The sequence below is a fragment of the Girardinichthys multiradiatus genome, chromosome 9 (assembly GCF_021462225.1).
Source record: "Girardinichthys multiradiatus isolate DD_20200921_A chromosome 9, DD_fGirMul_XY1, whole genome shotgun sequence".
Lineage (NCBI taxonomy): Eukaryota > Metazoa > Chordata > Actinopteri > Cyprinodontiformes > Goodeidae > Girardinichthys > Girardinichthys multiradiatus.
In genome coordinates, this window is record NC_061802.1 from 25,786,316 (window position 1) to 25,808,418 (window position 22,103).

At 39.6% G+C, this 22,103-nt stretch overlaps 1 protein-coding gene across 5 annotated transcripts; it reads left to right on the forward strand.

The window, feature by feature from the left end:
- The first annotated feature begins 847 nt into the window (after positions 1 to 847).
- On the forward strand, positions 848 to 22,082 carry zfr2 (zinc finger RNA binding protein 2). Of its 5 annotated transcripts, none has more exons than XM_047375612.1 (19): positions 848 to 1,004; positions 4,179 to 4,425; positions 4,664 to 4,784; positions 7,061 to 7,294; positions 7,877 to 8,202; positions 8,370 to 8,558; positions 8,720 to 8,960; positions 9,212 to 9,378; positions 10,113 to 10,232; positions 10,870 to 11,015; positions 11,402 to 11,537; positions 12,562 to 12,767; positions 13,074 to 13,242; positions 14,634 to 14,808; positions 18,376 to 18,464; positions 18,631 to 18,726; positions 18,846 to 18,957; positions 19,142 to 19,239; positions 20,584 to 22,082. In XM_047375612.1, exons 1-19 carry the CDS (start codon positions 952 to 954, stop codon positions 20,746 to 20,748), a joined length of 3,090 nt encoding a protein of 1,029 aa, XP_047231568.1. In that variant the 5' UTR covers positions 848 to 951; the 3' UTR covers positions 20,749 to 22,082. The 5 variants fall into 5 exon arrangements, with proteins under 5 accessions (XP_047231568.1, XP_047231569.1, XP_047231571.1 ...); XM_047375613.1 differs by having other exon boundaries at positions 4,667 to 4,784; XM_047375615.1 differs by having other exon boundaries at positions 4,179 to 4,410.
- The last annotated feature ends 21 nt before the right edge of the window (positions 22,083 to 22,103 follow it).

Here is a 22,103-nt window from a genome sequence, read left to right on the forward strand (position 1 = left end):
CTCCACCCAGACCCTCTTTCCTCCCTCTCTATCTCCTTGCCCCAGTCCCTTTTATACATACCACCCCACGGTTCTTCATACAACATGAAGTATGCAGCACCTTACCCCACTTTCAGTTAGCCTATCATCTCACTGTTACAGTGGTCCTTTATTGTCACTTTTCAATATAGGCCATGCTTGGCCGGTGCAATACTACTCCAAAGCCTGACAAATACTCAGAAAGGTTTTGAATTTCATTAACTCTGAAATGTAGAAGTAAGTGTCTTTCATATTATTTGTTAAATAATGTTTTTAGTACAACTGACAAAACAGCTCTGACGTCATGTTGTTACTGCCTAATAATAATAATAATAATAATAATAATAATAATATAATATAAAATAATATTTAATACTAATGCATTAATAGACATACTTATTTATTTGTACTTATTTAACAATAAAATAAAGATAAACATAATAATAACAGTATTGCTAAGATCAATACAATTATTATCTATATATTATATATATTATACATTTAAATAAAAATGTATATATGTATTATTGGTCGTCTTCCTTATTATTATTATTATCATTAATAATATTATTATTAATATTATAATCATTGCCAAGACGGCCAAAAATGTATGCCGTTCAGATTTAGCGAATGGAGAAGTGCGCTTCAAAGTACTTCCGCCTTTGCTCAATTAACAGTAGAAAATCTAAGAAATGCTGAAACAACCAAGTAAAATCCACATACTGATACATTTCTTTGAATTATCAGTGCTTACCTCTCTGAAATGTATTTACCGTGCAAATGTCAGACACATGCCCATCTCAGGCTCCTCTTGACGGTCGGTCTTGCAGGAGTTGGAGGAGTGAGGGGAACCATCTTGACGTTGAGTTCCACGGCTTCCCTGCTGTTTGTCCCAGTCTGTGGTACTGTACTGTACCGGGGAGCTTGGCTAAAATGGCTGCAAGCAACTATTTTGGGTTCCCACATGGTGCCAGTCCGCAGTACAGGTATTTCACATCATATAAGTTGTTGTCATGGTTCGTGTTAAGTCAAGGTTATGGGTTTCTGGAGGATATCGGAGGAGACAGGGTCGTCAGAGGGCTATCTCGACCCTCTGTTTCGGTAACGGTTAGCTAACGTTAGCTAACCGAATTGGCAGGCCAGCGTTTAACCGACTTGCAGCTTGACATTAGATGAACCCCACATTGCGGACATCCTCTGTGGGGAAGCAACTTTAGGCGGACCGGCCGGCTTTTTATTTCATGATGCTGTGTGACATAACAGGGAAAATCAGGCAGGCTTTATGCGACTCGACAATGGAGTTGGCTGCGGCAGGTGAGGTTTTGGCCGATGTTTGGGATTATGGAGGCTCACAGTGCTCTAGCAGCGCCGAGCTCTCTCAGCAGTCAAAGTTTTTGGCATGTACAGAATGAGGTGAATGCTTGTGGGTAGGCGGAAATTAGTTGTTGAAACAGCCGCCAGGCTTGTCTTTTGCAAGTTTGAATTAACAAATCTCCCTTAACCTGATAGGAAATCTAATAATTGAGTTGTAATTATTTTGCGGTCAGTATGCTGCGGTTTCCTTTTCCATGTGCTGTTCTGGCTTGAATTCCAGCCAACAAACTTGGAAAACAGGAATATTTGTTATATCTCTGTGTCTGTGCATCATCAGAGTTTGCACAACCTCGGATTTAACTTCATAATAGGCTTTGGTTTAGTCTGTGCTGCTAAAGTGAACAAGTGAAGCGTCAATAACCTTTAAGTGCTTTGTTTTTTTTTTTTGTTTTTTTTTTAAATACAATTAAAGGGGGGGGGCTAAATATGCAAAATACTAATTGAAAATTGTGTGTTTTGCTTTATTTTGTTTAATACAGTCTCGGGAAAAAAAAAGATCCGATAACGGCAGCAAATGCTGTAAATTATATATGAGATTTATATACTTGAATATTTTAAAGTCTAATATTTATTATTTGATTTATGCAGTTACATATATAAGTATTCATAACTCTGGCAGATTTAGATTAAATAGGATTTTTGATTCAACAAAGAGGCTCTCAAAGGTGACAGCAACAAACAGTGTAAAAAGGATTATCAATGTTCTTAAATAAATATTTATCTGTTTTAACATTTTATCCAAAACTGGCATTTTAAAAATTATTTATACATTTCTCAATAATCAGTGGGATGAACTTTATTAGGTGGGTTCGACTCCCGGCCAGGCCTGTACGGAAGAAATAGATATGGAAAATGGATGGATAATCGTTATTAGCATAATTACAGTAATCAAAGTCTTCATGTAATTGCTGGCCAGCTTTTTTCTTTTTTATACTGGTATTTTGGCAGTTAATCTTGGCCGATTAAGTTCGAGGTCTTTGAGGTTGGAAGGGCTCCTTGCCATTTTCCCAATCTTCAGCTCCCTCCACTGATGATCACATTCAACTGGGTACTCTGGTTGAGCCACCCTGAAATGTTAATATTACTTTCAGTCAGAAGTAAAAGATTTATTTGAACCTAAATCTGTCAGGGGTATGAATAAATTTGGGCTTAACCACGGGGAAAGCAATATGAACCTATAATTTTATCATAATATGTGATGATGTTTATTGACAATGAAAGTGAGAATAATAAAAAAATCATCACAGTTTCAGCTATAAATCCATCACTGCATGCAGCTTGCAAACATGAATATTGCTCTAAGAATAAAACATATCCACCGTTACCAAAGAGGCTACTCCATCACAGTGTTCAATTATATTCTGAAACTTGGATGCATCATTTATATAAGCTGCCACTGAACCAACAATGGAAAAATATTTTGAATATTTTGAAACATAACTGTGACATATCATTACTACAATGATTTATGTTTTTCCTCTGTATGTTGTATTATATACTTTAAAACAGGGCAATAAAAAAGGAACAAAAAATGCCAATACCAGTTTTAAAGGTGGGGTATAAAATTCAATAAAACGGACAGTGCATGTGGCCTCTCAGGCATTTCTTGAGGTCACTGATACTTAAACACTTTTAAAAGTAGAAGAGATTACAACCTGTTGTGTAAACCTGATTTTTATGCTATTACTTAAACTTACACTATTATATACTATACCGACTCTTATATGGATTTAAGTGACATCGCATTCTTAATCCAAATGGCTCAATGTAACGTTGGTTCAACCTTTGCAGCTATAGTAGCTTCAACTCTTCTGGAAGGCTGTCCACAAGGTTTAGGAACGTGTTCATGGGAGTTTTTGACCATTCTTCCAAAAGCACGTTTGTGAGGTCACAGTCTGATGTTGGACGAGAAGGCCTGGCTCTCAGTCTCCGCTCTGATTCATCCTAAAGGTGTTCTATCAGGACTCTGTGCAGACCAGTCAAGCTCATCCACACCAAGCTCTCTCTCATCCATGTCTTTAGGGACCTTGGTTTGTGAACTGGTGCACAGTCATGTTGGAACAGGAAGAGGCCGTCCCCAAACTGTTCCCACAAAGTTGGGAGCATGAAATTGTCCAAAATCTCTTGGTCTGCTGAAGCATTAAGAGTTCCTTTCACTGGAACTAAGGGGCCAAGCCCAGCTCCTGAAAAACAACCTTACTGCATGATCCCCCCCTCCACCAAACATTAGACTTGGCACAGCGATTCCCCTACCATTATCCAAGAGGGGTACCCACAGGACTGCCCACCCCCTCAACAATATCACGACATGTAGTAAACTATTAAACGTCTGTACATTTTAACATGTTACCAATTTACTACAGCAGAAGAGGAACTATGTTGTTTCCAACTTATGGCGGAGGAACACGCCTATTTAAGACTTGATGCAAACACACACGTGGGGAGCTGCAAGTTAATGTTTTTCAAATTTATTTTCTAAATAACAGTGGAGTGCACGGAGCGGAGATGAAAAAAAAGACCAACCATGGTGGCTTATGCCCTGGTATGGAAGCTTGTATGAACCAAAACTCCTAATTTACTTGGTGCTTTATGCAACTATGCAAGACCAAGGGGGAAACACTGTTCTGGTAATCGCCAAACCTAGACGCGTCCATCAGATTGCCTTTTGCGTGAGAAATATGTTGGAGAATCACGCTTCTCCATCACATTTGTCACGCAAAAGTGTGGCGGAGGCTTTCATTTATATACATCAATGTTAATGTTTCTTCTCTTCTTTCTTCCTTTAGTACCCAGCCTCCCACGGCTTACTCCCATCCTTCTACAGCTAGCTACAGCGTCCAGCAGGCTCCTGCTGTGGCCCATGCAGTGACCGCCTCATACTCTCCAGCTCCGGTTCAGGCAGCCCGGCCCGTGGCCTCGGCCCCTTACCCTGCCTATCAGAGCCACCAGGCACCTCCAGACTACACCTATAGACAGCCCGATCCACCGCAGCCCACCACCACCCCACAGACGTACCAGGTATACTCAGACATGGTCAGTTTCCCTTTGCTTCTATTATCATTTTCACTCCTTTTTTATATGACATGTTACAATTTTTTTATTTACCAGCTTACTTCTTTTGTTGCATATAATGTGATTTAAAGCCATTTAACACAGCTAATACATCAAGGGCCCTTTTGCTGTAGCTTTCATCCTAAATGTCTTGTTTTTGCATCTAAGAAAATGGACACAGTTTATGCTGTTATGGTATTGTTTCCTCTTTTTTTAACAGCAGCAGGAGAGCTATAGCTATGTGCGTCCAGCTGCAGGAACAACGTATGACAACAAACAGTATTACCAGACGAGTGTAGCACCAGCTCAGAGGACGCCCACAGATAACTATTACCAGACTGGTAAGAAACATTAGTTTTTCTCATCTTATGTTTTGTACATTTTAATGTTGATCAGAAACTAGTATTTTTTCATTTATGTGTCACACAAATAAAATAGGCAATTTTACACTGAGGTTTTTCGTTTATTTGAAGTGGGGTTCTGTGCATTTGTGAACAATCTCTTATCTGCTGTCTCTAGTCTGATTAATGAAAGACTTTGATTAAATAACTGACACATGAAGGCAGTGGCAGTAAAAATGTGTATGAAAGGCAGTTTGCACAAACTGAGACTAGATGTATTTTAAGATGATTTCAATCGCAATTAAACAAACATGTTTGAATTTTTTAAGGCGGTTCTGGATGCAGTTAGATAGTGTCAACTGATTACTGACCCAACAGCCAATAAATAAGAGAGGATGACAACAGCTGAGACATGGCAACAGCTGCAAGCTGACTTTTTGTAACTTTATTGGTTATCATACAGCATGATGAACATGAACACACAGCATCACAGGGCATAATACAAATCAACTGGCTATTTGCAATCCCGTAGGCATATAAACAAATAAAATAACATCAGAAAGACACATTCAAGACTAAACTACAGTAATTGATGACACAATTCTCGTATTCAGGGTTTGAACACTTTTCCCACAGTAACATTCAAGCACTTCTCAAGCATTTTCAAGGTACATTTTCAAACTTTTCCAGCACCAAACTTTGAGGCAGTCTGTATCTCTATGCGCCTTTTCTTCATTGAGCTTTATAACCACGGCCCAAACCGTGTTCCCCGTGTGAAGGGAGACTATCAACAATCTGAAATACAGTAGAACTGATTAAATTTCGGCAAGTATAAATATGAAATAGAGATATAGGCAGAAGGAGGCCAGAAGACATCAGATGCACACCATGCATGATGGAACATTGCCAACATTCTTATTTATCTGCAAAGTTGTAAGCTAGCTTAAATTTAACAACCCCTCCCACTACTGTGGCTTACCGCTCAAGAGCGCCGACTCTCCCATAGCGAAAAGCTGCAGGTCCTTCTTGCATACGTAGCAAGAAGCTGCCTGAGGATTTATTTCAACCATGATTTGTATCTAGTGTTTTCAACCCAGCAGTCATTAAAACGACAACAGCCTGGCATGCTGTTCTCTGCCGCTCACCGGAAACGTGCACGACAAGTGAGACACAGTTATGTGCTCAAAGTAGGTCTGCTTCATAGCTATGCCAGAGGACGGCACCGGCTGGTCTATTCATGAGGCGATGTCCGCTGCTCACACACCGGTATTACAATAAGGAGCAAACCCACTCTGAGCAACAGCGAGGCTTTCTGAGACTTCATTGAAGGCAAAATGATCGCTCTCTATTTGGAGCCTTTAACATAAGAATATCAAATTTAGGTTTTTAATCAAAATGTTAGAGTGTTCTTTACTACAAAACCGTGCAGTTACGATATCAAGGACTTCATACAAAAATCAAGCACTTTCCAAACCTTGAAAACACCTTGTTGAAATTCAAGCATTTTCAAAGATTTCAAGCACCTGTACCAACCCTGCATATTGGAAAGAAAAAAAATAGGACTTAATTTCTGAATGAAATATTTTCCACATAGAATAAACCTATTTATCCTACATTCTTGATGTTAGCTTGCTCGAAGCAGCCCAGACCTGCATTAATGTCTAAGATTGAAATAATAACATTTTTGGGTTAAAGCCACATTGACAGTCAATCCAAAACCCACAACTTTACAGATGTTCCAATCTCCCAACATGAGTAGAACAAAGAGTACTGTTAAAACTATCTAGATTATATCCACTTGTCTGTTAAGCATGTTTTAAATCGCATTTCTTTCATTTTACTGGGAGTGTAACTGAAATGTAACCCATCTGAATTCTGAACATATTTTGTTGGCGCCACCTACTGGTATCCTTGTTCCTGCAAACTGCGGCCCTGGAAAGAGTTTGATGATTTCAGTTAGTTTTAGCTGGTCTGGAAAATCCTGCAGTCTGTGATCCAGCAGCGGACGCAGGTGTTAAGTGTCTGATCGCCAGTCTTTCAGTTGTAAAATAAAAACCTCTCTGTTATTGTCAACAACCAGTCTTTTCAAAATCTGTCACGACTGCAAAAGTCGTGTAGAGTGTCCCCAGCTTTAGGGTTCAAAGGTTGCAAGAGACACTAACAATTATTATACAGATCTTACCTATCTTACCAGCAGCTCCCAGAAATTGGTCTTTCTAGAGGACACGTCCCTTCTTTCACACTGGCTCTTTCTTCATCTTCTTGCTATGTTTCAGTCTCAGTAGGAGTGAAGCCTGCTTACAGCCCTGCTCCCTCCTCTGTGTACAACCAGCCACCTCTGCCCCAGAGGCAGGTGACTGCCCTCAAACCTCTGGTCCCCTCCAGTGCCGTGTCAACCAGCTACAACATCTACCCAGTGTCCACTAGTGTCCAACAGCCTCCAACACCCATTTCATCATACACGCCGGGCTCCTCGTTCAGCTCCCCTGTTTCTGCTACCTCCTACTCAGGTGAGATAAAACAACAGATGAAATGCAACCTTTTTTGTAAATTTTTGTACCGAAGATTCTTAAGAGGATTTTTTATTTATTTACCAAAAACCCGAACTTATTATGTGCTTTAACGTGCAAACTATGAAATAGCAAGTGCTAGTTAGTAAATTTGTATAATGATCGTGTTATGCCACCAAAAGGGATAGAGAGAGCTACTTCTACATACATCAGATCACAATCATAGTGCCGAAGGAAGAGTGAGATCTTCAGTCAATTAATACAGCTGCAGTGAAAGCTGATACTGAATGTGCACTTAGTGTCCCCTAGTTACTTGAAGGTATATCCTCCTTGTAGTTAATACTCTTCTTCAAAGCCCACTCAGATATAAACATATGAAAAGTTAAAAGATGAAGCAAATTTTCCTAATCTATATTTTCTGTAGCTGGGTGAATACTGTGTCTGTGCTGTGAGATTAAAACATAGCTTTTTAAACATTTTTTATTTTTTTTGTAATAGCTGGTTGTTCATGACGACCCACATCCTGCTTGCTTTCATTTTTTCATAAATTGGTGCTCTTCTTGCTGCTCTCCCCCCCCTTAGGCATCAGCTACTCCAGTTACGATTCTATTGGTTATACCTCTGCGTCCACCCCCTCCTATTACCAGCCAGCTCAGCAAACTCTGTCCCAACCCCAGCCTCCACCGCAGCAGCCGCAACCACCCCAGCCCTCCATCCAGCCACCACCAAAACAGCTGACAAGTTCCTCTTGGAGTACCTCAGGGAGCAACATGGTGACGACTTCGACCGTAAACTCCTACAAAAAGCCAGCCTTCCACCAGAACAAACTGCAAAGGCCCAAGGGGCCTCCTAAGCAGTCACAGCTTCATTACTGTGACATTTGCAAGATCAGCTGTGCAGGCCCTCAGGTAGGCAGTAATAAAATATGTATAAATCTGGTTTATTAGGTAAATGTTAAATATTTTAACAGAACGGTTTTAAAGTGCAAATGATTGGTGCTTATCAAAGAAAAGGTACAAATATGAAAAAAATTATGTTATCTGATGGATCGATGCTTTTTCTGTTCCATGTTTAGACGTACCGGGAGCACAACGAGGGCCAGAAACATAAAAAAAAAGAAGCAGCCCTGAAGGCAGGGGGGCAGACCGGGACCACCAATGGGCCTAGAGGAGTTCAGACCCAGTTACGTTGTGAACTGTGTGATGTGTCATGTACTGGGGTTGACGCCTATGCTGCTCATATCCGAGGAGCTAAACACCAGAAGGTTGGTAATTTCTTTCTGCGACCTTTAACAAGTGACTATTTCCGAAGGTTCGGGCAGCTGATGTTTCATCAAGTATAAGAACAAAGTCTCTTCTAAGGTTTCACATTCCAACCTTAACATTTTCAAATATTCCTCTGTCTGTCTTTGTCAACCATGAAAAGGTGGTAAAACTTCACACCAAGCTTGGTAAACCTATCCCCTCCACCGAACCAGTGCTGGTGAATTCTGCCCCAGTTACAACAAACTCCACAGCTGGGAAACCTACAGCATCATCCTCAGTGTCTGCCTCAGCTTTAACCACTTCAACCCCAGCTGCAACACCCAAACCGTTGGCTGTAAACACCACGGCCAAAACAGCTCCACCAGTCAAGAAACAAGTTCCCATCAAATTAACTCTCATTTGTAGGTTTGATTTATTTTGAAATAATCTACAGATTGTAAACAATGATAATCCAAAGCAACATATTTTAGCATTACCCACTGTTGCTTAGTGGTGTCTTTACGAAAGACATAATTTTCGCATGTTTTTTTGAAACAAAATTGCTATGGTACTGCAAATGCACCAGTTTTATGAGAATCATGGGTCTATTATTATTATAGGTGGTGGTACAGTCTTTTTCAGGGAGCTTTTTAAAACTTGGTTTTCTTCACAGCCAATAAGCCAGCCTGTGCTCCTGTAGCAGCACCTGGGATGGCAGTGGCAGTAAAGGTGGAGGAGCCTGTTCAGCTGCCAGTCCAGAAGATGGAGCTACAAACTGAAGATGAACGAGGTGGAGGCCAGGGAGACGTCCAGCCTGTGGGACATGACTACGTAGAGGAGGTAAGAGGAAAATGGAGATGATCACATCCCCATGAGGGCAGAAATCAGCAAGGGGGCAAACACTTTTCCATTTTTTGACAGTAGGTAGACAGGAAAGAGGGGTAGAGAGAGGGGGAGACATTCGGTAAATGTCGCCGGGTCCGGGACTCGAACCCGGGACAGCCGCCATTCGAGGACTGTAGTCTCTGTATATGGTCGCGTGCTTTCACCCCTATACCACCAGCACCGCCCACGTTTTTACACCAATCTATTTGTAGCTTCACACAATATAATGTATTTTGTTATTCACTTTACCTTCACATTATGACCACACATACTAGCACCTCAATTTCAAATGTTGAAACAATGTGTTGCAGTGCTGCAAGAGTGTGTTACTGCTGCACGTAAGCAACTTCTCCTTTTTAAAAAAAAGTGGACTGACCTTCTTTCAGAGTGATGCAGGAGACTGATAAGATCACAAAGATGATAAATACTTAAAGGCTTTTGTTGCTAAAGGTTGCTCTACAAAGAGCAGAAAAATGAGTGCTCCCTAGTTTCTCAAACAAAGCATCTGCATAGCATATTTCATAATATGTAATGTGCTCTAGTTCATTTTAGATCTTGTCATTTTAAGACCTCTTAAGGCCAAATAGTTTGTTTTTGTTTATATATATTTCCTGATATTTACAACTGCAGAATTAAAAGATGGTTTACCTTCATTGTTCACTAATTGACATGAAGTCTTGTGCTTTCAGGTACGTAACGAGGATGGAAAGGTGATTCGATTTCATTGTAAACTGTGTGAATGCAGCTTCAATGACCCCAATGCTAAAGACATGCACCTAAAGGGACGAAGGCACAGATTGCAATACAAGGTAAATACATAAACATGTGGTTCCTGCATGACTGAATACAATTATCTGGTACAAAACAGTGTAGAGGAAGTTTAGCTGAGGTGGAAGAAAGGTCTGGATGTTTGCATGGTTAGTTTAGTTTCGTAAGTGTTTTCTGTGGTCAAGTCATAATTCAAGTCTCCTGAGCTGCTGGTGCTTCCTGCTTCAGGTTTGTTTGCCCAATTTACTTTGTGCAAGCACCAAAATGCTATGACAGAATCTTGACTGCACATGTTTCTCCAATCTTTTTCCTAACTAAGTGTTGGCCAAGTTAGGAATAGTTTCCAACAGCAACGGGTCCCAGAGCTAAATTAGTAAATAAATTAGTAAATACCTATTTTTTGTTTTCGTAGCAGAGCTACCTGACATGTGGTATGTGATCTTCTGGTTGGTAGCTGTGTGTGAGATGAAGCAGTCACATTTTATTGCAAAGACTGGAGCAGCAGCAGCGGAAGAGCCCTCTCAAAGCATCCGTTCACTGCATGCTCATTGATTTGCTGTTATTATTGATGATGGAGAAACTTGAGGTTGAAAAAGCAAATCAAATGTGAACCGACCATTTTTAAATTTGTTTTACATTGCTCCTACATTTGCTCTGCCACCCTCTGTTTCCCTGCAGAAAAAAGTGAACCCAGAGCTTCCCGTGGAGATTAAGCCCAGTAATCGGGCCAGGAAGCTTCAAGAGAGCAAGCTGAAGAAGCAGAAGCAGAAGGCTGTGCTGAAGAGACAGAGGGAGGATGAGCAGCGCTGGCACATGGAGATGAGGTCAGATTTGACTCTTAATCACTGGCCTAAACTTCTTCCCATTTTGATGTCAGATGTGAAGGATTTCATGGTCACTACAGAAGTGACTAAAAAAAAGGCAAAATGAGTAACATGCATCCACGTAGTAACGCTGGTAAAAGGGAAGTGGGAGAAGTTGACCGGCTGACAGACTCACATGAATAGACTTTCTGCCACTGGTCACTCACATGATTTTCCTTGTTTGTTAATCAAAACATGTTTTGACTGTTGAGAAAGAAAGTAGTTCAAAATAAAACATTTTACTACAAAGACAAAAAAAAGTTAACCTTATTTATATGAAGGGGCGTAAAGATTCTTTGCTGGAGAATAGCTTTTAGGATGAAATAAATTCTCCCTCGTTAATACAGACGATATGAGGAAGACATGTACTGGAGAAGGATGGAGGAAGAGCAGATGTACTGGGGGGAGCAGAGGCGCAGGATGCCCCCTCCACCTCCTCCACCTCTAATGAGTCGCCCCGGTATGCCAGTGCCCCCTCTACTGGTGAGCTTTTTTTTTCATTTGGTTTGTATGGTGAATGATGAAGATTTTAACAATTAAATTGCATTATCATAGCAATCATGTCATACATTGAAAAAACACTTTAACGTTTTTAATGATGTATTTTTACCTGTTGAACCCAAGGACACTGCAGACTTATCAGTTTTAGGCCTGTCTGTAGCTCTGGACACCATCAGTTCCTCCTCTGACATCCTTAACTACAGGCAGGTTATAAAGGCACTGCTCCAAAATGGTTCCAGTTTTAAATTGTGGACAGGTCTTGGTCAGTATTATTCAGCAGTAGTCCCATTACAATATGGGGTTCTGTTCTGGACCCTGTTTTGTTTTCTTTGTTCATTCTTTTGTGAACAAGATTGAAACGGATCTTCCTCTGTACATGAAAAATGACCTCTCAAAGCCGTCTTACAGACATTAATTCATGGATGGAATTGAACTGCTAAGCCCAAAACAAAACTGAGAATATTATCTTTTAATAAACCAAATCCTTTTTAAGGAGGTAATGGTGTTGTTGGAAAACTCAAACATTTACCCACTGACAGAAATATGTGTTTAACAGCTCTGTTGCACATCAAATTGTGCAAAATGCAACAACTTGCCTGTTGACTGGGAATAAACACCATGAGCATATGCCCCTCATTGTTGGCCTCTCTGGCTTCCTGTGTTTTTCAGTATTCAATTTATGATTTTTATATTTACTTATAAAACACTTTGAGGAGATTTTACCTGAATATCTTGCTGATTCGTGGCACCATCAGGCTCCAGTCAGAGCACTGAGGTCAATATTTCAGTTGCTACTGGAGGACCTGGCTTCTAAAATAAAACAGAACGAGATTTGTTTTGTTCTGCTCCTGAATAAATTATTTTATGCACATGTTACTCATGTTTATCTATTTTTAATGCCGTTTGTTTGTATTGTATGTACACCACTTTGGAGTAGCAAGGAGTTGTTTGTTAACAAGCCATATAAAAAAAATGTAGCCTTGACCGTGAGCCTCTTTGCTTTAAGAATTGCGTCCGTCGCCCTGACTCTGCTGATGATCGTCACATCATGGCCAAGCATTCCACTATTTACCCGATGGAAGAGGAGCTGCAAGCTGTTCAGAGGATCGTCTCTCATTCTGAGAGAGCTCTTAAACTGGTGTCAGACTCCTTGCTCGAGAAGGAGCCACCAGCCATCTCCTCTACTGCTATCGAGGGAGGAGAAGTAACAAGGCAAGTGGTCTTTTTTTTTTTATCGTATCGTTTCGGGTAAAATGACGATGCTTGACATATTACATAGACGGACTTATATTTAGATATTACAACCCTTTAATGTGTTGTATAACATGATATATGTAGCCTCTGGGTAATACGTCCTGTAAATGAAGAAGAAGAATATTCAATACCTCAAAGTAAACATTAAATGTGCAGACAATTTCTCATTCCCTCAGTTGGTCTGTTACGAGTATGTGGACATTTGGATATAAATTTGAAGCTGAGTCTTGAAATCGTTTTGTCCTGTGCTGTTTTTCTTGTCAGTGCTGAGAACCCCACCCGGCTGCTGAAAGGGGTGATGAGAGTGGGGATCCTGGCCAAAGGCCTGCTGCTTCGTGGGGACAGAAATGTGGAGCTCATACTGCTAACTGCCAAGAAGCCCACCGTCTCACTACTGAGGAGTATCACCAAGCAGCTGCCAAAGGAACTCTCGGTAAGCGCTCAGTTAATAATTTGAAAGACTTATTTTATCTAAAAATAGATTTTTCTGGGCGTTGTGTTTGAGGTACAGTACTTGTTCTTTTTGTGATTCTGAGATCTTAAAGAGCACTAAAGCTCTTCTGAAAAGGCAACTTTGAAGTCGTGTCATTAGTTCGGGTTTAGCAGATATTTAAAGAAACGGTAAGAAAGATCTTGTCTCCCACCGACCTGGATGCCAAATACCTGAAACAACCTGGTAGTTGTGGAACAGGTAAAATGGGAACCAGGGGCTGTGGAGGAAAAGGCATTTTTTTATTTGACTGTGCAAACATCATAGCTGTATATATTATATTAGGGATATAAAGTTAACTTGTAGAATTTATAAATGGGAGCAGTTTATCCCCTCACATTAAAGCAGGAAGACCCGAGACATAAAGCCATAGCTGCAACTGAATAATTTAGATCAAAGCACATTCATGTTAGAACGGCCTAGTCAAACCTCAGATTATGATCCAATTGAGAATCTGTGGCAAAACGTGTTGTACACAGAAGCTCTCAGTCCAATCTGACTGAGTTTGAGCTATTTTGGTAAGAAAGATGGGCACAAATTTTCATATCTACATGAACAAAAATGGCAGAGACGTACCATAAAAGATTTTCACGACGTCCTATAAAGCACTGACTCCTGGTTGTGAACTGTATTGTGACAAAACATAAAAACATTCAAGAAGTATGAATACTTTTGCAAAGCATGCAGTATGTCAGAAACCAAAAAATAAATCTTGAGTTTGCTCCTGACTTAAAACATCTTTAGACATTCAGATCGGTACCTCCTAGAATAGTGTTGTACAGCAAAACCTTGAAGTCACACTCATTCTATTTTCAGTTGATTGCTTTTAGAAGGGGTTTAGGCTGTCTTCTCGTGGCGTCATCTGGAAACTCAAGCTTTGGGAGAAATTTGTTCTGTTATATCGAACCCAACGGTTCTGTCGGTGTGAGCCTACGAGATATCTTTTACAATGTCATCATGTGATCCTCGCTTTTTTCACTCCTGGTGTGTGACAGTATGATTGTTTTATTAAATGAGCTTTCCACTGATCTTTAGATTTACTGCCTGGTTATGACACCTGAATCCTACAGAGTGAGATGAGACTTGTTGTTTTACCCTCCCAGTTTATTTTCTAAATTTGACTTCTTAAATACATTCTTCATGACCCATTAGTTAAATCACCCATAGTGACCTTTATATTCCTTAATAAGACGACTAAATCATAACAGCCTTTAATGAAGGCTAAAAAAAATCCACATTAGTATTGCCTCATAACGTAACCAAACAAGGCTATTTTTACCCTTACACCCTTCCTCCTCTGTAGTGAGTAATCCAAGTGTCCTTTTAACCGGCAGACATTTTCTGAAGATCAGTATGAGGTGCAGGCTCATCCAGAGGAGGCGAACATCGTGATATGTTCAAGCCAGGAGCCCAAAATGCAGGTGACCATTTCTCTCACCTCGCCGCTGATGAGGGAGGACACTGCTGCTGAGAAGGACAAGCAGGCAGAAGGAAAAGCGGCCGAGAAAGGTTAGAGAAGCCAAAGCTTTCAGTACCAAGCAACCAAATGTGTAGTACACTTCTATTATACACCTATCAAACCCATATTTCCCCTCTTATTTCACCGTCTAGGGATATAAATGTAATCCACCGAATTAAGTAAAGCTGTTGGGATTTTTACAAAGCCCACATTTAAGATTTGTTTTAACCCTTAACAATTTAATCACCCTCTTTTTTGTCCCACTCTTTTTATCTCCCCGTGTTTTTGCAGCTACTTTAGTCGACCATTTATTTTCTAATGGGAATCAAAAGCCGGGCTCTCCGACCTTTCTGTGCCAACAGGGTGTGTGCTTTTCATGAACATATGCTCATATAAAATTTCCAGAACCTTATATTAGATGACAGTCATTGTTCTGATAATGCCCAGGGATGCACATTTTTCCACTTGGCTTTCTTTTTACAAATACAAATATTTATAATCAGATGTTTTGCTTTTTTGGTTTTTTTTTTATGGTAACTGCTAAGTATCACACCCTGCATTATCATAAGGCATTATCTATGATGAGGTACTGGAGTGTGTTTTAACGGCATCACAATAATCTGCATTAATAATAATAAAAAGTGTCTCTGTTGTCCTGACAGTGTTTCCCCTCGGCTTACAGCTTTTTTGAGGGTGGATGAAAGAACACCAAAACAGACAGCAAAAGGAGTCATTGCTTTGATGATGGCTGCTTTCCTACAAGAGTTGCTTGTTGACGCTGTCTGCTTATTTCAAAGTGCTGCTTTATAACCTAAAGAAAAACTGAACCATGATGTCACAGCCATGGTACTGACACAAAAACATAAAACTTAAATGTATAAAATGGTCTAATTGCTTTCACTTAAAACAAAAAGCGCAAAAATTGTTACATTGCTGGTCCTGAAGTGATATAATGAATTGTTCATTACAGTAACACTGCCTGGCCAAAAAAGAAGTCACCACCTGGATTTAACTAATCAAATAGATATGAGCAGTGTATAATGATGTTGTCTAAGACATTTATTGGTAATTTTTATTTTAATACATGGACATATATAGTGAGCGAGAGAACACTGTAACCCTGTTTCTAAAAGCAGCTGTTTAAATTACTCAAGGATTTGAAAATAACTTTATTTATATATGTGCATTATTAGAGTTTATATATATGTGTATATGTTATTAGCTGTAAAAATCAGTAATATTACCTCAGTCAGAACTAGTGAAATAAAAATAAAGTCAGTATCAGCTAAAACAAAAGGTCATTTAGATTTTTTTCAGACAGACATACACAAATGCACAGAATATTATCATTTGTTGTCCTGCTCTTTACACATTGGGAGTCTAACAAACTTATAAGCTAGTTGGACAATTGGCTCGGTTAGCTAGCCTGCAGTCTGCTGCTTAACAAACCTGCTACTGGAGCCTCTTAGAATGCCAACTTCAATGTAAAAAAAAAACTCATTATCTTGATAACAGTAACGAGCAGCGCTCCTTTAGTCTCCATACTATCACTCTTAATGTGCTGGAGACTGACAAAGTGCTGAAAAAGTAAGGAAGGTGTGAGCAACCAGAGATTCTGCTCTTACAGCCATAGGAAACTCTAACATCCTATTAATGGAACTTAAATAAACCATAACAACAGTATTATGGAAAATGTTAGTATTTTGAAAACTGGCTGTATCTAAGGAGCGGGAAAGGGACTGTGCCTTGTGCGTGGCCGGAGTTTGTGTGCACATGGTGGGGCTAGGTAGGGGTAATATAATGGTACAGGAAACAACTGGATTACATCACCATCAACAATAAACGAAAAAGCAGAAATGATTGTGTTCCAACCACTGCTTTTCCTGCTCCAGTAACTAAACATTTCAAAATGTTCTTTTTTAAAGTTATTTAGAAAACATGGTGCAAATGTTTTCAGTCTTTTATTTTGTTTGGGTTCATTGATTGGTGCTTTCATGATGTATCAGCAAACCCTGGCAAGTCAAACTCATATGAAGACCACACTGATGCACATGCCACTAGGAAGAAATATTTTAAAAGAAAAACACCAATTGTGCCCATTTTTAGGGCTTTTTTGTTAAATAAATGATAAAAACCCTCTTGTTCTCAATCATCAGAGAAATTTGCTGTAAATGTAGGTTTTCGATTCTAAGTGGTATGATGGTGTAGACTTCAAAACAAAGACATTTTTGTTTTGGTTTTTCCCCTGCAAGACGTCTATCCTCTACAGTTCTCATTAATATGAAATTGTGGAAAGCCCTGCTTGTGAAATTCAGCATCATTTAAGTCCCCTCTTACCACATTTGGTTTTCTAAATAAAATTGTCATAATTGGATGCCTTCTCTGTAATACGTGTCATTTCAGCCCTGTCCATATTTTTGGTGAAGCTTCGTAAACATTCAACACACAAAGAACCATGTTTTTTAAGTAACAGTATTATTTTTGTAGCGCTAGGTCATTTCTTCATCATACCTGTTAAATATCTCATCCGATCTGTCTTCATTTTAACTGACTTGCTTTTTTTCATGTTGTCTTAAAACACTGATGCACAAGGATGGAAGACAGATTCTACATGTTGGAGATTTGCTCTCTAAAGAAATACAATAATGTTTATGTTTGTGGTCTCAAAGTTGATGTTAAATATGTTTTTGTTTTCTTTATTGTTTATGAGCTTGTTGAGCAGATATAAACGTATCAAAACAAACAAAAAGTCCAACACGCTCAGAGGTTATTCTCATTAAAATAATTTCTTATTCTAAGTTTAAACAGCTGGAAGGCTTTCTACAGAAATTACCATGTTTCTCATTGAAGAGCAAGTAGATGTTATTTTAAATTTAGAAGAATAGTGACTAGATATATTTTGATCTCAATCTGAAAGAGGAAGTAAAATAAAAATCCACGGATCAGCCACAAAATAACGCTTGACATTGTTTATGTCCGATCACGTCAAGAGTGGTTTTATTGATGCAGTTGCACACTGCACACTTTTCTGTGGTGGAAAGAGAAAGCTGGTCGTGTGTACTTGTTTTAGGTGGTATTTTTCAGAATGCAGCATGAATGTCGGAAGCGAGGTTTCCAAGCAGAATGTTGCTTTCCTTTGTAAATAATCCTGATTGTTCTCAATGACTGTATTTGTTTCTAATGTTGTGGCTGATCAGTGCGCATGTTGCAAACTAGATTGGAGATTTATTCCACATTAAATATCCCTTCATGTATTTTCTTGTTATAGCAGACAGTTTTACTTACCATTAAGGAATAAAACAAGTAATAGAATTAACAAACACAACCTCTTTTCTCTGAATGTGGGACTTCTTGTTTCTGTTTTCATTCCTAAATACCCATTTGTCCTTTTTTCTCACTACTTGTCTCATTTAGAAACTGTCCACCACTTATTGATGCCTGTTTTGTTTTATACACTTAAATTGTTTTCTTACTGACTAAATCAGATTACCTGAAGGCTGAACCTAATGGTTTTTCTTATAATGCTTGCACAAACCACGAGAAATAATCCCTTTTCCTGATCAGTTTACATCCTTGACTGGATCTCGAGGAATAAGGGCTCTTTATATTTTCAACAGATGTGTCTGAGAAGGACCCTCCTGATGTTTTAAACAAGAAGAAATGTTTGGATTACCTGGCTGCTCTCCGACATGCCAAATGGTTTCAGGTAAGGTTTAAGGAACAAAATCCTTTATTAATGTCTCAGCTATTGTCTGTTGTTTTAAGATAAACTGTAAGAAATATTTCCACAGTACAGATAATAATGACATTGAATTCCAGACCTTCGGAAATAAATGCTTCCTGACGAGGCTTTCTGTTTTTCTTCTCTAAAGGCTCGTGCAAATGGATTGCAGTCCTGTGTGATCATCATTCGGGTGCTGAGAGATTTGTGTCAGCGTGTTCCCACTTGGGGGAGGCTGCCCGGTTGGGTAGGTTCTGTTCAGTTGTCTGGTTGTTTTAAGCCTAAATTTTGTCACGCATGGTGGTTTAAGAGGGGTCGTGCAAACATAAGCATAAAGCTAGAGTTTGTGCACATTTCTTCTGTCAGGCAATGGAGCTACTGGTGGAGAAGGTGATCAGCAGCGCCACCGGCCCGCTCAGCCCAGGGGAGGCCATGCGCAGGGTCCTGGAGTGCATCTCCACAGGCGTTTTGCTTCCAGGTCACAAATCAGCACAGCTTTAATAAAACATTTAAATAAAGCAGGAGATTAATATATGAATAAATGACACATTCCTGCAAGTTTTTTTTTTTTTGTAATCACCTCTTTGACCTTTATCAGAGACACAGGAAAACTTGGCTGCAAAGAACAATGCAGTTCGATGAGGTTTTATCTCTTCACACAGATGGGCCTGCTTTAATGGACCCCTGTGAGAAGGATCCAACAGATGCTTTGGAGAGCATGAAGCCTCAAGCCCGGCAGGATATAACCGCCAGCGCACAGGTACTTAGCCACAGCTTCATAGCGCCTTGCAAATGTATTCATATCACTTGAACTTTTTCGGGGGGTTCATGTTAAAACGCCAAAGTTCAATGAATTGTAACTGGGTTTTTATGTGATAAAATAGCACAAAGCAGTGCATAATTGTGAAATGGAAGAAAAAGGATGCATAGATTTAATTTGGTTTCGAATAACAATCTTAATAGTGTGGCATGCATTTGTATTCAGCCTCTCTGAGTTCATAAGTGATAACAAGTCTTTTGGGTGTTTCTATAGCAGCTTTTTGGCCCCATCTTTTTGACAAAACAGTTTTGAATATCAGTTTTCAAGCCTCAAATAAATTCTCAAATTGACTGAAGTCTGGATTTTGGGTCATTCTGAGAGAATAAGCTTTAATCTGAACCCTTCTAGTGTAGCTTTAACTCTATGTTTGTATTGTCTTGCTAAGAGCTGAACCTCCGCCCTGGTCTCAAGTCGTTTGCAGACTCGAACAGGTTTTTTTCTAGGATTCCCGACTCCGACCAGCTTTTGTCCTTACTGCCTTCCCACAGCATCATGCAGTTATACCACCACATGTTACCAAGAGGATGGTATGTTTAGTGTGATGTGGAGTGGCTTTTACGTGCTGGCCAAAAAGATAAACTTTGGTCTCTCCTGACCAGAGTGCCTTCTTCCACATGTTTTCTGTTTCTCCTAAATGGTGTGTGCCAAACTGAAAACAAAACTTCTGATGGCTTTCTTTCTTCTGTGGCTACTTGCCACTCTTCTACAATAAAGGCAAGGTATGTAGAGTACGTCACTTAATGTTGCTCACCTTGCCCATCCGGTCACTTTAGTTGGATATATATATATTGCTAGGTTCGCCTTTGTACTGTGCTCTTTTCATTTTCTAATGGTGGTTTGAACTGTACAGAGAACAGAGATGTTTAAAGCTTTTTAACTGAACCCTATTTTAAATTTTTTCACAGCTTTCTCCCTTACATGTTTGCTGTGCTCCTTGATTTCCGTGATGCTGTTAGTTAATGTCCTCTAACAAACCTCTGAGGCCATAAAAGAACAGCTGGATTTATACTGAGATTAGATACAAATGCACATCACACATTTCAGATGTTTATATGTGAATAAATGTTAAAACCGTGTATCATTTTCCTTCCACTTCACATTCATTAACTACTTTGTGTTTGTTTTCTCTCGCTATTGAAGCTTGTGTTTCTAATGTCACCCCTCAAAACACAAGGGGTGTGAATACTTTTCAAGGGCACTGTAATTAAGCTACTGAATGCCACACAGCGTTCGACACAGCCCAAAACACTCCATTCTGACCTTTGTGGGTTTTTGTGGCCCCAGCATGCTCTGCGGCTTCTTGCTTTCCGGCAGATTCACAAGGTTTTGGGCATGGAGTCCCTTCCAACATCTAAGGCCAGCGCACGCAACCGCAAACGCCGACGGGACGTCAGCGACACGGGTGAAGGAGAGGGGGAGGGCAAGAAAGACAAGAAGGACGACGCTTGACCTCTGCCCCCACAGCAGAGGTGTTTGCTAGTTTAGAGACTGGTAGAATGTCACTTCTTTTTTAATTTCAGAAAATAAAACACAGATGTACACGTATAAATATAACCTATGACGCTACATGTTACATGTCTACCGTTAAATCAAGAGGAATAATGTATTTTGAGGTGGTTTTGGGCTGATGGTTGAAAAACAGATTTAATGCAGTGTTTTTTTTTTTTTTGACGTTGCAGTTATTTGGTTTTGTTTTAAAAAAATCATGTAAAAAGATGCGTCATTCCAATTCGGTTTTAATAGCACGCTATGAAATCGGACCCTCTCTTGTTTATTTTTAAGAACCACTGCTTTTTCCTGTCATCTTAATGTCTGCAGTACACTAAGACACCTTCAGCACAAGTTTTATTTTCAGCGCTTACCTCCGCTGATCTTCAGGTCTGCCTAATCTGACTCTATATTTCCAGGGTACTCACTGAATTAAATTTTCTCCTGAAAAAGTTTTCATAATGAAAAATAGGAAGCTTTGCAATGTTTAGAGGAAGAGCCACATACATTACTGTGACGTTTTAAGGTGCCTACACATAGGAAAATAACTAGAAACGGTGTACAAGTATTCAGGTCTCTTCTGCACCATCCAAAGCTCATGTTGACTGTTTTATAAACATCTAAAGAAAGTTTAGGGTTGGGCTCATGTTAAAGCTAAACTATGTCATGAAACCTACACAAACAGGAACTTACCTCTGAGGTTTGGTCTTTAGGGGTTCACTTGAAAATATGTTTGTCTCTGCGGAAGACCTTTTTCTTGCACAGTTGTATTTAGAGGAAACACAGCACTTAAGAGATGACAATGTATGCAGCCATAGTTCTAACTTTTTAAATATGCCTAGAAATCCCCCCTTTTTTTTTTCTTCCAAAAAAAGGTTAAGGGAGCGGGGGAGCTTTAAACAGAAAAATAAGACTGAAAATCTGCTGTGGTTACAGTCCCTTGACTTTCTTCCTTGTGCCTGCGTCATGTGTGTTAAAGACTGAGTAAGGGGAACATTTCCAAGTCGTTTTTGTGTGGTTCGGGTTGTCTTAGTTATAGTAGAGGAAACGTGGGGCAGGGAAGGGACGCTTGCACAATTTGAAAAGCCGAAGTAAGAGTTACTTGACATGTTTTAGTTGGATGTTTATTTACAAAGAGCCTCATATATAAGTCCTCCTTATTTTATTTACAAAAGACGTCGCAGTCTGTTTTTGTATCGTTTAAACGGGAAGTGTGAACGTCGCTGTCCTATAATTTGAATGTATTTGTAGTGATGCGTAAAATTAAAGATGAGGTAATAAAACACTCTTCAGACGCTTCGTCTCCTGTTTTTTTG